Raw genomic sequence first — 15,866 nt, forward strand, 5'->3', positions numbered from 1 at the left:
GAAATTTAACTTTCATATTGTTTTAATATCTTATTTGGTGTATATTTTTATGTTTTATAGAATTGTTACGTGGATTTCGATATAATTTTACTAAATATTATCAGAATATGTTGAAATGTTAAAAAAATAAAAGTATTTTCATTGTGAATATTAAACCAACAATATAATGTTTAACTTGTACTTATATAAAATTATATTTAATGGGATTATATATTTATATGAGAGTTCTAAAAATATTATTATCTTATTATTTTATCAATTTATGTAATATTTAACATCGGCTCAATTTGAGACCGGTGAAATTTATTAATTTATAGAGATTATTAATTTATCGAGTATTAATTTGTAGAAGTTCTACTGTACTGTACTAGTATAGACTATATAATTTGGGTTTAACTATAGAATTTAATATTTACAACTCGGCAAAAAAAGTCATTTCTTAAAAATAAAGAATATCTATAAGAATTGAAAACGGCTTTTGTCATACATGACTTTTAGTCGTGAGGATGGTGAGACTAATATAGTATTAAGTCTTGACGTGCATTGATTCTCTTGCTGGGCCCAGACGCCGGAACTGACCCTTTTGGAAGAACGTTCAACACCAACGGCCCGTATATTCCGGCAACATAGACTCCCGGAGAAGACGAATAACCCCCGGTGATGTGGCCATCCTCGGCCACCACCGTCGCCAGCTTCCCGTTGACCGTCTTAGAGACATCAGATACCTCTCCTGAGATGATGATGCGCACACTGCTCCATTACGTGTCCAAGTAACTCAAAACTTGCTGTTAAGGAGTTTCTAGCATATGACTGACCTTCCTTGTCTTTCTTCGAGTTATCGACGCTGAATATAAGAAGCGTTACGAGCCTAACAATAAAAAGTGCGCTGTCACTGGTGTCTTTACCAAAAAATCATATCTTCCGTTAAGCTCGACCAAATCAGATCTCGTAGACTGCTGCTAGTGGAACCAAGAACATCTGAGAATGTCTCGAGGCTGAACAAAGACAAGTGATAAACATTACACCAGAGATCCAGTAACAGAGGCTAGAACAAACTAATTTTCAGAAAGAAAGCAAACATACCTTGTTCGGGTAAAAAGAATCCCGTTGAGACGAACAAATTTAACGCAGAATGCTTTGAGCATCTCATCTGCGCTAGTTACTTTATCCTTCTCAGGAACAGCTACCACGTCCTCATCTTTATCGCCGCCTTTACCTCTTCTTTTACCAGTGGGCCTTCTAGACGAGTCTTTGGGAGCGGTAAACAAATTGGGCACGATTCTGCTCAACAGAGATAAAGATGTATTAGTGCTAAGAAAGTGAGAGTATAATCTCTCTATTACGCTAAGCCACTAGCATAGTTACAAAACAGAAGCTTATTAGTTAACCATTTCAAAAGCAACAATCAAGTTGTCTCCACAGCTAAACTCCGGAAATAACGAATAGGAAGCAATTATAGCAAAAGCTGAGACATTAAGTTGATACCATTAGACAAACTATAAGACATAGTTGTACCAACTAAAAACATCACGTGAAAGAGACAAGGAAATATAACCTGATGATGTGGGTTTCCACTTGACGCAGCAGCATGCTCTCGGTTCTTAGAATCTCCCTCTCCATATAATCCTTTATACCGAGCAAGATCACCAAGGTATATAAAGCAACGGTGACAAGACACCAAAGCCTTTCTGAACTTCTGCTATCTTCTTTCCATCCAAGGGAAGCCCATACTTGGCTCTAATTTTTAAGATCGTTTTCATGGTAAAACCCCATGTTGCTTCTGAAAGGAAAGTTCTGAACTGCAGCTTGAGGTTTGCGACCCTGTCAGGCCTAGATGGACCCTTTGAATTTTGAGCCACACTCGGGTTACTAGGAGCCAGGACAGCACTGAAAGTCTTCAATCCTTTTGTAATGCAGCTGCCACAGAGTAAACTCAATGTTGTGCTCCTCGGAAACGTGTGGTCTTCAAGAATGATTGCTTCATAAAATTCTCACGAATCTGCTGCCACAGATTTGGATCAGAAGGATTCCGAGCGTGAGCAGCCTTCCCGACGCTTGATTTCTAACTCAACAGTCTGCAAAGTATGAATTTACTGTCACTGAGATGAAGATCCAAATCTAACAAAAAAGACATAGGATCAAGCACAGAGACAACACGGCCTATACAACCCTACAAAGATGAGCTAAGACGAACCCATACAGACCCTCTAAAAGGCATGCTAAGAAAAAAAATACTCCAAAACAAAAGCCATATTAAGCCAAGTACGAGAGGGAGCACCTTATCGAATATTCTTATCCATCTGCAAAGTCATCATCCATTCAAATCCTTCAAGGTTATTTCACACACAACCTGCAATAAGAAAAAGAAGAATCTCAGTAAGCTTAAACCTCTGCTTGTGTCCTTATCTACAAGGATGGAGATAAAAATAATGTCATAATCTTATCTAATATAACAAGATTAAACAAAACCAATCATCTAAAGTACTTCCAATCTCTATGCTAATAGAAAACACACTCAATATATCGGCTACATAACATTATTCTAATCAGGTTTTCCTGTAAAGCTCCAATCCAATATTTAAAACGACAAAGGAATCATGTGTTGAAGTCAAAACCTTGAATAGAAATTGAATAATAATTAACAACAGTGCCACCTTAAGCTAGACGGGCTTCTAACCTAAAACCAATTGGTGACAAGTGGAGTGGTCCATCTATCTTATATATTATTTCCCTTCCAACTACCGATGTGAGACACTTTGTCTCTAATACCACCGATCAGCTGCCGCATGATTCCTCCGTGCCTCCGCCGCGAGATGTAGGGAGGAAAAAGAGGAAGGGACATTGCTTTCCACCTACTACTTGTGTTTGTGTTTATGAGAGAGAAACTGTGGATGGATTGGGTCATGAATGTCGGAGAAAGTCACGAGTCGGGTCAAAAAAAACTTTTAAGTCGTATTTAAATCAATCCCACCAATCACAGTACTCCACATCAGCAACAGCTGGTATGTCCCTCCTGCTCCATGGCCTATTTAATTCTGGACTAGGTAGGTTCTTACTTTAGTTCCTCGTTACGACGTTCTTGTAACCGAATAATATTTCTTTTTGAACTGTGAGGCTTTCTATTAAAATTTGTAACCGAATAATATTCTTACAACTTTCTCACTTAACAAAACTAAACTACTAATCTGTGATAACACATTGCAATTTCTCACACATAATATTGTTATGCTTCATATCTCACTACAAGAAAACACAGAAAATCCCGACGGAAATACCGACCGAAAAAAATCTGTCAGGAAATTCCGACGAAATTCCGACGAAAATTTGTCGGAAAACAATTTCGGTTAATTCGTCGGAACTTCGTCGGAATATCCTGACAGAATAAGTTCGTCGGTATTTGGTCATACGATCCCGACAGAATACCGACAAAATTCGGACAAAAATATGACCGTTGCAAAAAATTGACACATACTGACAAACTACCAACGCAATACCGAGGATTTTGGTATTCCGTCAGAATTCTGTCAGTATATTCCGTTGTAATTCCCGACGGAATACCGACGACATTGTTCCGTCGGAAATTTTTCCAGGTTCTCTTATAAATACGACCTCTCCTTCATTCATTCAAATCACAACAAAACAATATAAATCATGGGTACTCCTTATAATTTTCGTTCCTGGCTAGATCAACCTCATATGGATCCAAATACAAGTTTACTTACGGAGGAATACGCATGTGGTATTCAAGAATTCATGGCGGTGGTTCAAAGTCAACCGGAAGAAAGAACAAGTAAGTATTTATTATGTCCATGCTCTACTTGTAAGAATAATATCCGTGTCAAAAAAATGGAAGTATGGAGTCATTTATATCGATATTTCGTTAATAAGTATTTTCTATTCTATTCTTTTGTAAAATATTTTAAAAATTATCTTCTTTAAAAAATATATTCATTATTAGTTATTAAATAAAATATCGAAATTATATATATATATATATATATATATATAATTTCCATATTGTAGTAGTTTAAGAAAACATTAGGATAAAAAAAAAGCAAATTAAAAGCAAATTAAAAGCAAAAAATTATGAAACAAAAAGGAAAATAAAATAAAAATTTATAATAATGGCATTATGCATAATATTTTCAATTCATTAAGAATACTTTTGTAATTAACTACTTTAAAATTAACATGAGAACTACACGTAAGAAACTAACTTCTCAAATAATATTATAGAGATATAAATGCATATTTTTTTTGAATTGGCTTAGGGCATTATAATATGTTAGACCGACACTGCGTCCTTAACCTCTTTGCGCAGCTCTTCACTCAGCTCTTTAACATCCTTCACCACTATGCGCAGCTCTTTCCTCAGCTTCCTTCATGGGAGACCGTGTGGGTGCGAGTTCGCGATGGGATCCGCGATAGGATCGCTGCTTGTTTTGATGGACTGGAGTACGTTCTAAGATCTGTGCTTCGTCCCCGTATGGTTCTTTCCAAGTTCACCCTGGTCGCCATCTCAACTGTCTCAGGAGCCTTAAGCTTCGTCTGCCTTGTGAGGAACGACAAAACGTTCGAAAGCGCGACGGAAAGAGGGGTCGGCGCGGCTATTGTGCTTTTCTATCTCGCACTGAGCGGATTCTTACATCCCCTCATCAGCAGATTGATCACTGAGATTTCGGAGGAGACCGTTCAGGCTTATGTGGAACGCTTTGAAACCCTTTTATGGGTCTCTAAGTGTCTCCTCACTTTGGTTGTCAGCGCTTCTATGGCTGCGCTTTCTAAGTTTGTAGAGATCGTATTCGAATGGAATGGATATGGGGTCGGTTTTAACTTTTCCATCTTATGTCATCTGATTAGTATTTTCAAAATATACGGTGTCAGCGACATGTTTGGGGCTGCGGACGCCGTACTAAACGGGACTATAGATTATTAGAGCACAAGCCCAAGCCATTGAAGTCAAGCCCAAAGCCCATGTAGTCTAGGTTTTCTATCAAGATGGAATTGATATAAATAGATGTTTAAGGTCATTGTAGTAGATATCTTGGCTTCCATTGTAGCAGCTTCATCCTTAAAACTCTTTAATGAAATTAACCAAACATTTGTGTTCTTGAAGACAAGTCTAAATCTTTTCTTTCTATTTACATTTCTGCACAATAAAGCTCCTTTGAGCTATCTTCATTTTGTCTCAATAAAGCTTCCTAAACTCTAGTTTCATAATAAGAAACACTCTAGCTAGTAGCAATGTCTTTACCATGAAATACTTGAGCCGTTTGACCATGTAGTACTTAGGAGTAGCTCATCATGGTCTTCTTTTGAATGACCAAAGACTTACTAATTTTCTACTACAACATCAGTGTGCAAACCATACGAAAGTAAGATCATTTAGTCACAAGCAAGTAAGCAAGAAGGACGTTTCTTACTTAAGCTTGAAAAGCGTACCCAATAATGAACAAACTCACTAATATGAATATCAAGAAGGTTTTGGTTTTAACAAAATGATGGAAAGACATAAATATGTTATCAAAATCCATCCAGTTATATCAATCAAAAGCATTAAAAAACTAAGCTCACCATAAAGAGCTTATCCAGAAAAAGTTGAAAACGTTGGGCTTTTATAAAATATAACAAATAACTGATAAATGATATTCAAATCCATGAAAGAGAACCAAACCCATTGAATTAGCTAGAAAATAACACACACACACACGATGCAGGAGCTGAAAAGTTTGAACCTTTAAAGAGTGGAGATAGTAACTTACACGAACACGGTCAGCGAAAATAGGCTAGATCAATTTGAACATAAGGGATTCAGACCGAAGTTTGTCGGTAGTTGCCTGATCGAAGAGAAACTGTTGTTCACCTTCTAGTTTTGCTTTCCTTAGCTCCATCTATGTCGAATCAAGAAAAGAAAAGATCAACGTAAGCAAAAAAAATATGATTCAAGAGAAGATGAGATTTGATAGGAGGTTACCTTCCTCTGCGTTCCACCTCCAGATTTGGCAGGTATAGAGGATGGCAGTGGAACTTTTTCTTTCTTCAGTGCCTGCATCAGCAAGAGAAACCATTATCAGATCATTAGAGAAAAATATCAGTAGCGGCGATAACATGGAAGTAGCAACAAATACCTAAAGTAAATAGTAACAAAAGACTGCATACTCGACTTTAATATACAGAAAAAGTAATGAGGCTGCAACGTTTTTGATTGAAACCGAATCGATGTAAATCATGTAAATGCTTGATTTTAATGCGACAGACAATGATGAATGTAGCTGTTACTCAAGCTTGGCCGGAGGCGATGTTATCTCAAGAGGCACGACTTTTCTGCAACAAATCTCCACCAACGACTGATGATTAAAACCCTAAAGATTAATGGATCTGTCTGCATACTTTGTGAGTTGGTTTTGCTCCAAATGTATGTCTTTGTGATAGAAATTTTCTAAAACATATATAGAGTAATATTATATTTTTCCTTTAAAAACGATATTAGCAATTTCTATGAGGAAAAATAAAGTTTCATAATTCTTAATGGGTCTACAACGATCACAGCCGCATATATAGAAAAATATATAAGAAAAAAAAAACTTTAAAACACTTGATTTATATTAGCAGAGATTCCCAAACTTCTTGTGAACTTTTACAATAGTAAGCATCTTCGGTCTATTTATGTCTCCTCATAATCTTTCTTATTTGAAATAAAACTGGATCATAGAAGTTTCTAACACACGTCTTAGGTCCAAAACAGAACAAGTTTCTTAATCTTTTTACTATTCTTCCTCGGGGAACCCTCAGTATCACGCGTTAATGTCATCTCATCCATCACCTGACTCGATTGATCATCAGCTTTAGACCTCATTGTCTCTAAAACACTCACCAAACCCTCAAGCGCCATGTCAGCATCCTCGCTTTTCATCAGCTCCTCTGCGACTTGTGCCGGCGTAATCACATCCCTTTGCATCAGTCGCTCTATCTCCGTCTGGCATTGCGGTGTCGTTCAGGCCCAAATAGTAAAGAGGCTAAAGTCTTGAACCCTTGGAAATTCAGCAGCCCTGATAACGTCAAGGGTCCCTAAACAACAAGAAAAGGACTTATTCTTGGGTTCAGGTTGAACCTCTAGGTTCAATGAGTTTTATAGGTGAAGGTTGTTTCGAAACGTGCATATGCATATGTATAAATGCTATGATGATAACTATCTGAAGAAAATTTCATATAGGCAAGAGATCTTTTTATAAGTTAAATAATACTTCACTCATCCAACAAATCCCCAAAAAATATTTTCTTGAAGCTAAACAAGAAGAATATATGTTTATTAGTTAATCCATGTTGACCAAACAATTTTTTTTTTTTTTTTTTTGTAAACAACCAAACAAAATTATTTATTGGTTAATCTCTTGATTTACGCCAAAAGCGACGATACGTTTGTTAATACACCTTTCTCGACATTATCAATACCAGTAATGAAATAATCTAATCTGTTTTCACTTTTTTTTTCCTCTTACGAATAATGTAAAAAATTCCATTAATTTCACCACCAAACAAAAAAAATAGGAATTTTTTGTTTTCAATATCATATTCAGTCCACCGTACGTAACGCTACTTAACGACAACGGTGTCGTTTTCGTTCGTCCTACAGAGGGGGACGTTAGTTTGCATATCAACCGTTCATCTTTAAGCTTCCACAGAACCTAACCCGAAACCAACGGCCCAGATCTCTCTGACTAAGCCATTTATTTCTCTTCCATTCTCCATAGGTAAGGGCAGAGTTTGTATATTAGCTCTGATTGAAAGGGCAGAGTTTCTTTAATTGTTGTTATATGTGCTCTGTATCTATTATACGTCTCTCTGTTTTTTGATCTCCGGGGAACAAAAGGGGCGTTTTGTTTATTGGAAAGTCCGTGTAATTCGATTGAAAGTGCAGCACCTTTTTTTTTTCTCTCTCTCTTTCCACGATCATAGAATCAGCTTTGTGGTCTGATGTTTATGATTCATCAAGTTGGTGTTTTGCTCTGGATGATCTATACATCCACTTCTATGTTCTTCCCGCAAGCTTTGTTTATTTGTTTGTGTTCCTTTGTTTAGCTTGCTTTAGGTTTGGTGGAAGATCATCCTTAAATCTTTTGATGACTTGTTGAATCTGTGTTTATGTTATTTTATATTGAATTCTCTTGGTTGGGGACCATTAGTAATCTCCTCTCTTTTTTGCTGGTCTGATGTTTATTATTCATAAAGTTATAACCAGCAGGTGTTTTTTTTTCTCTTGATGTTGATCTATACATCCACTTCCATGTTCTTCCCGTAAGCTTGCTTTGTTTGTTTGTGGTTTTTCTCTCCGTGATGCTTTAGCTTTCAAATAACTATTTTTTTGATTTGTTTGAAGATCATCCTTAAATGTTTGTTTGGTGTAACTGAATATTCTATTTGAGCTTCAGGCAGGATACAACTTTTGATCAGATATCTCATAAGGTATTGTTTTTGTCTGCAGGGAAAGGATGGATGGATGTGCTTACCCCGATGGTTCTGCCTCGAAAAGCAACCGGTCCTGTACTGCGTGAGAATATGAAGAAGAAAGATGAATGAAAAGAATGTCCCTTTCTGCAGCCAAATTGCCTGTAGTGCAAAGGTAACCTCCACCAAGGGAAGCAGGATTGGCCCTACGGTTGACAATACAAAAGTTGGCAGGCCTGGAAAGGCAATTGTTGGGAGTTCATCTCGAACTCCGGGTGGATTTGGATACTTAAGAAAGCCAGCCATAGGTACTACTGGCAGGAGACAGCCCTCATCTAATGTGGACAGAGATTCTTCAGAGACGAGCAGTATTCATGATGATCCAGCGGCGGTTAAGCCCATCCTTCCTCGCCTAAAGACTAAGAGAAGCGCAATCAGTGTTCAGTCTCAAAACACCGTCTCTAGAGAAGTCGTAGGAATTAGCTCAAGTAGAGGAACCACCAGAAGTAGTCATCAGAAACCTGACTTGCGCACTCGAGATACTCTAATGCCTCCCTCTGTCTCTTCTTCTTCTGGTGGCGACCACACTCTAAGAGGTGGTCTGAGCAGGAATGGATTGAGAAACTTGAGGTGCAACTCTGTCTCTGATGTACTTCCAACTAAATCAAGCTCTGGAACAAAAGTCAGTGTGACTAAAAAGAAAAACTCTGATGGAGAGAGCAGCTCCTCTAGCCAAGGCAGTAAGAGTAGCGTGTCGGTGATGAAGGGAAGGAATCAAAGCTCTTCTCATGGAAACGGCGTCACAGTTTCTGATAACAGAAGGAATCGTATGGTACCAACTATCAGGGATAATAGTGTTGTTTCAAGTAGTGGTAGGAGATCAGGGCGACTTGGAGTTGTTGCATCCCCTGCTACTTCTCGACAAACGCCTCAACCTGCAACACCAATCAATCCCAATCATTCTCTTTCTGTTACTCCATCAAATAGTCACAGTAGTACTGGCCGGTTAAGTAGCATGATTCCTGGTAGCCCCTCAGAAGCTCACCCTTCAAGCTCTTTGGTGGACCGGGATGGTTTAAGTCGCTACAACATGAATGGAATTGCAGAGGTAGTTTCCGTCATCTTGTCGTCTGATTTCATTAGAAGCTTTGACAGGTTCGTGAGTGTGGTGATAACACTAATTTTGAAAATGTGTCAGGTATTGTTGGCCCTGGAAAGAATTGAACATGATCATGAGCTTACATACGAGGTAATTAGCAGCTTGGTCTTACATGTTTTGTCCGGGTATAGATTTGTTTCTCACGTTTCTACTACCTGTTCTGCTCTTTCCCCACAGCAACTGGCTTCTTTAGAGACAAATCTCTTCTCAAGTGGTATGATCAGATTCCACGATCAGCATAGCGATATGAGGATTGACATTGATAACATGTCATATGAGGTCAGTCTTGCATGTTTGTTTTACATCATGCTCCCTTGGGATATTATTCACCATTTTAGTTTAACAATCAAAAGTCTACTAAAGCTTAAATCATATGAACACAAATTTTTTTACAGGAACTACTAGCTTTGGGGGATGAAATAGGTACAGTGAGCACAGCTCTAAGCGAAGAAGCACTCTCGAGAAGCCTCAAGAAAAGCATTTATCAAGAGACAGATGAAACCGGTGCCATTTCGCTGGATAAGGATGATGATATCAAGTGCAGTATTTGCCAGGTCTCCTCTTTTTTCTCTACTTTGTACGCACAAACTATAAATTAATCCACTGGTTTGTCTAGTATCTGAGTAGGAAGAGGTTTAGTGAAACGAAGAAGAGGTTAATTTTATCTAAATATACTTATGCAGGAAGAGTATGTTGATGGAGATGAAGTAGGGACTATGCCATGTGAACATATGTACCATGTGAGCTGTGTACAACAATGGCTACGGATGAAGAACTGGTGCCCTATCTGCAAAACCTCCGCTGAGGAAAAGTCGTAGTGATGATGCCACACCAAACTTTAGCTTTTGGGATATGATTCCAAGATGATGCAGAGATACATCGCTTCTTCTTCTTATTCTTCTTTTGCACCAAGTGCTTGTCTCTACATCATCTTTGCTCTCTATCTCTCTTCTCTTCTGTACATAAAACCTTTTTTTTTTGGCCGGATAGGGGTACAAATGGGCATATAGATCAGGTGACCATCTCTTTCCCCACTTGTATCAAAGCTCAACTTTTGATTTGAACCTGAAACATTTTGTAGTTTATACTCGTCTTTTTTATTTTCTTCTGAAGCGGATAAATAAACCTGCACATTGAAATTTAACTGAATAATTTTCGCAATTAGGATATTTCATATTTCCTATTGCAGACAAATAATCAATTTATAATTTATTGATCCAACCCCTTATTCACCATTAACATGAATGATTATTACAAGTTCTGAGTCTGAGGTGTACAACTTCTTCGCTGCTATGTTTTTCCATATTGATCCTAAAGTACTCGTATTATTCTTTGGTAACATTGGCTGCGTTTGAGTTTCTTGGGGGTACACTTATTCGGGTATTTTTCGTTCTCTGGTTTCACAAGCAGCTAAGAGGTTCAAAATCACCATCCCTCACTAAGTAACTAAATTGATTAAATGATGATGATCTGCCACGGTTTTGATCGAAATCAGACACGTATTTTTTCTCCTCATTAAGTCAGACTTATGTCTTCTTATGCCTGCATGATTTTTTTCTTAATATGCAACGTAATTTATTTATTTTTGTTAACAGGGTTTAGTAAATGTTTATGTTTCTGTACTTTTTATATACCTAAAATGATGAAATAATACTACTCCTATATGAAGAAGAAAAAAAAAATCAAAAAGTATTATAGTAACACAACTTCAGTTGCATACAAAACGAAAATGAACTTTTCTTCAACAGCGATGAGAATCGGATATATATTATAGTAACACAACTTACATCGATTGCACCACAATTTCGAAGCTACAAAGCAAACTAATCAACGACGGCTACAAGTAATGTGCCACCTTTTAACAACACTACTCTTAAACGTCCACACAAAGCCTCGCCTAGATGAAGACAGAACCATATACAAATGCATTATGCAACAAACTTGGACAAATAAGTAAATCCATTCACAATAATTTAGCACATATTAACAGATAAAAACACAAACTAAGTGATGATATTCCAATACCCATCGCTTTGCTTCTGGAAGCTCACACATCTTCTCTTTTGACCCGTACGTTATTTGACATGATTATACTTCATATTCGTATGTCTGGAACCTCTCGGTTGGAACAAAACAAACGCAAACTAAACCGACTGGTCGAGAATTAATACGTGGATTTCAGTGGAACTCACGGACGTGGAAGGTATTAGGGTTCTTGATGACGATGTCGTACATGTAAACGGAGTTGAACTTGGAGAAGTCTCTTGGTAAGGAGATGAGGTCGATGGAGGAACGTTTGTGGTACTGGATGAGATCAGAGTCTCCACTAAAGTATCTCTCCCACCCGAGACTCATTAGGATCTGTTCCAGTGACGAGTAAGAAGAGACTACTTCACCGGTCGGCAAGTAAACCAACACATTCCTCCGGCCATGCGTCACTCCACCGGACTGGTTTGGGTTTTCTACAAGACGTATCACTCCGTTTTTGAAAACCCAAACGCCTGACATGGTCTCACAATAAGAATTCTAGCTTTTGTAATGTGTAGAGAGAGAGAGAGAAGAGCGATTTCGTTGGTGTTTAGTTATGAGATAGATTGTGTGCAGGGGTTCTATATTTATAGTCATACATGCATGAGGAGACAATTAATTTGTTTTAAAAAACTAAAGATTCTAAATTTTCCATTTAGACATTCTTTTTTTGTTGATACATTCCTTTGGTTTGTTATAAATTAATTTTTCAACGCGCCTATTATTTAAGCCTGCAAATGGTGCATATGTGTTCTAGACTAAATTTTAAAAAATGTTAATCTGATTTTTTTCTAGCAAATTTAAATTACTTTTTATTAATTAAATTTGTACTATGTTTGAAATGTAATGTGAGTTTACAAGACAGGAATATCATTTGATGGAAAGAGATATATTAGATAAATCAATTTTGAAAGAGAAGATCAAATAATTGGAAGATCAAAAAGAATAAGATTATTAATCAAAAAGCACAATCACTATTTTAGACAAGACACATCCTTGCTAAAATATTAGAGAAACCATTTATAAAGTAAAACTTGTTTATTGGGTTTATATTCTCGATGGTGACCTAATTTAGAAAAAAAAACAATTAATGGAGGATTGGGGAGAACCTTTAAAGGCGACACACTTGGTTGTATAGTTAAAAGTAGAGGGTAGGGTAAAGTCCGTCTCTGTAGTATGGAGAATCTAGATCTTCTGGGACACACACGTATACCATTACCTCAATTCTTCTCCTTCTATAACTTTAAATAAAATGTTATAATACTCGATGTGAATTTTCTTATATATTTACTTCCATATATCATATATGCCTTTACTGTATTGCCAATTTTTTGTTGTCTCATTGGAATGAATACTAGAAGACTAGGTTAAGATCCGCGCCTTACGCGGAATCACCATTATATATATAAATTATTTTATGTATTAAATATTTTTACATATTATGAAATAATAAATATATATTAAATAATTAAAAGTCAGTAACTATTAAATATATAATTAAATTGGTGCGAACATGTAAATCAATTTTATTAATCCAAAATTGTTTTTATATATTTGATAGGATATGTTATTAAATTTAAATGATACTAACATAGATAATATATTTTAGTATATATATTTTTAATATTAATGTCTACTCTTTTTTTTTATTTTTACTCATATAGTTTTTTGATCATTTGTATCTTTTATAGAAAAAAATTTAAATTACTGATAACAAAATTTTCATTGTGAGATTAATAGTTTTATTAATTTATAATTTAAAAAAAATAAGTTGTCAATGATCGTTCAAAACTTTTATCAAAAAAATTGTTCAAAGTAAATTTGAAACTAAAATATTGTATTTTATATGGTTTATAGTTTAATTTAAAATGATATATATATTAATCTTAATAATTAATTAAATTAGACTTTTTACTTATATAATTTGTGTAATCATTTGTATTTTGTCATAACAAAAATTTTAAACCATGAATCATAAAATTTGAACGTGAAATTTTTAACAGTTTTAATAATTTATAGCCGTTTGTAAAAATTCAAAATATAACATATACATAAAAATCTAAATTTTTATTATATGGTTATTGTGGTTGTTTAATTTATTTAATAGATTAAAATTAAACAAATATGATAGAAGATATACTATTTTTTATCAAATCTTTATTATTCAAAATCATTAATTGTCATATATACTTTAGCCACATTAGACAATTCCGTAAATTTTATTTAAAGAAATAATAAAGTACATTAATGATGAATTTATTGTTAGCTTAATAAAAAACTTATTATATAATTAGATGAACCAATATATTTCTCTAATGATTCTAAGACTCATTATAGTGATGACATGTGGCTACAAAAAGAAGTTGTAATGCTTCTCAAATAATATATATGGGATACGTCAGCGGGTGATAGTTTAAGAGGTATTTCTCACGCAAATGACTGATGTGGATCCGACATCTCAGTGTATGCATACCAAACCTATCTTTAACGTTAAATTTTAACAGTTTAGATTCACGTATATATAGTCAGCTTTTTAAGTAACGAATCAGCATACGAAAGACATGGAAAGGAGCCCTAATGGTGGGGCTAGTTCGTTTCTGAATAGCATATATGTGAGTGAGAATCACGTTTTAATTGTCCGTGAGACATGTCGACGCAGTATTTTTTCGACATCATCATAATTATACTATTTATCCGAGGCATGTCGACGCAGTATTTTTCACCAAATATATATAACTCTAGCAGCCAATTTTTGATTTCCAAAGTGCATGCACGAGTGCTTCATATGTCACTGACCGAATCATGTATTTAATTTTTTTTAAGACATCGTTTTCATATATGAAATTCGTATTCTTATTGCATAAGTAGTAAAACGGAATATGTATTCTTGCTAACGTCTCGTTCAAGGGAACGAGTGTTTTATTTCGATAAGAATGGGATTAATTAAACAGTTAACGGACAACAAGTTCGAACAAACTTGTGTACATTCGTATTGGCATTTACTGAATTACATACCGATACAAACTGTATAGACTAGTTTGGCCAGTAATCAGTTAATTTAGGGTTTAGAAATCCTTCATACCGCTCTTCAAGCATGGCCTTATAACCATTTCACGTTTACTGAGTTTTATCAATTCTCATTTTTATTGATGTAACAAGGTAATCATTTTAACTTTTAGTAATTTTTTATCGTTTATGCATGCACCCTCGATGAGAAAAATAAAGATGCATGCAAACTTTTTACTGTGTTTACTACGCAGTCTATTATAAAGAACTCTAACTATATGAACATTCTAGAAGTATAAGACAAAGCACGATTTTAATCGCAAGTCTTATAGTTTTGATTTTATTACAAAAGTATAATTTTCTATTTAGAAAAATTACATACTAAGATGAAAGACTTTCATCATTACTCGTGAACAATCATCAATCTGGCCGATTTTGCATAATCACATTGCGTAAATCTCCAATGAAAAATATTTTTCAACAGCAACAAAACTATTTTATGTGCACGACAAATAAATTCACAAAGACAATGGCATATCATATATAAGGAGATACTATCGTGCTCAATTTTTCATAGCTTTAATCCTATTTCTTTCTCTTTAATCCTAAATTTAGATATGAATAGATCCGACGTTTGATTTAATTAGAGGTACGCACATAGAAGTTATTTCCGATGAAATTTTGTCCTAACTTGTAAATATTAGGACACTGCGAATTACACCTTTATAATAATTCCTCCAAAAGATAAAGATAAATAAAGATGCATGGGCGGGCAAATGAGTGTTGAGATGCCAAGAGTTGTTTAATACGGAATTAGAACTAATTACAGATGTGGAGATTGGGGAATATATACGAAAGAACGCGCATATTTATTTCTATGTGATATATAAAGTTAAAAAAAAAAAAAAAAGTTTTAAAATATGTGTTGTATGGAAACAAAAATACTACTAAACTATAAATAATTAATCTGGTGGGTAGGGATGCGTTATTGGGAATAATATATGCTAACAGTTAGAAAATCATAACGTTGTCTTTTCATGCCCACTTCAGACATGCATGTGTAGTAATGTACTGAGATATTTGGGAGATTTGACCTTTCAAGTTGTTTTTTTGCTAAAATATTTTTTTTTTATTTCAAAACATTTTTAGTTACTTTTGTGGTTTTGATTAGGATTCTTTACGGATTATTTATCAGATCAAAAGTTATACTAAATTTATTATTTAATCA

The 15,866-nt window shown here is 35.2% G+C and overlaps 2 protein-coding genes and 1 pseudogene across 4 annotated transcripts; 1 reads left to right on the forward strand and 2 right to left on the reverse strand.

The window, feature by feature from the left end:
- Window positions 1-373: 373 nt before the first annotated feature.
- Window positions 374-2,923, reverse strand: LOC125593160 (nonsense-mediated mRNA decay factor SMG7-like). 3 transcript variants are annotated; one of them, XM_048769355.1, is made up of 5 exons: window positions 2,678-2,923; window positions 2,279-2,350; window positions 1,556-2,075; window positions 1,084-1,281; window positions 374-995 (listed from the first exon to the last, which is right to left on the reverse strand). In XM_048769355.1, the coding sequence occupies exons 3-5, from the start codon at window positions 1,618-1,620 to the stop codon at window positions 902-904; spliced, it is 357 nt and encodes a 118-aa protein (XP_048625312.1). In that variant the 5' UTR covers window positions 1,621-2,075; window positions 2,279-2,350; window positions 2,678-2,923; the 3' UTR covers window positions 374-901. The 3 variants fall into 3 exon arrangements, with proteins under 3 accessions (XP_048625312.1, XP_048625313.1, XP_048625311.1); XM_048769356.1 differs by having other exon boundaries at window positions 2,616-2,917; XM_048769354.1 differs by having other exon boundaries at window positions 2,279-2,917.
- Window positions 2,924-7,764: 4,841 nt separating this feature from the next.
- LOC125575645 lies at window positions 7,765-10,689 on the forward strand (annotated as a pseudogene).
- A 664-nt stretch (window positions 10,690-11,353) lies between these two features.
- LOC125593161 (flowering-promoting factor 1-like protein 2) lies at window positions 11,354-12,196 on the reverse strand. The gene has a single exon (XM_048769357.1). The coding sequence runs from the start codon at window positions 12,110-12,112 to the stop codon at window positions 11,783-11,785; it is 330 nt and encodes a 109-aa protein (XP_048625314.1). The 5' UTR covers window positions 12,113-12,196; the 3' UTR covers window positions 11,354-11,782.
- Window positions 12,197-15,866: the final 3,670 nt, after the last annotated feature.

Source organism: Brassica napus, chromosome C9 (assembly GCF_020379485.1).
Source record: "Brassica napus cultivar Da-Ae chromosome C9, Da-Ae, whole genome shotgun sequence".
In the NCBI taxonomy this organism is placed as follows: domain Eukaryota; kingdom Viridiplantae; phylum Streptophyta; class Magnoliopsida; order Brassicales; family Brassicaceae; genus Brassica; species Brassica napus.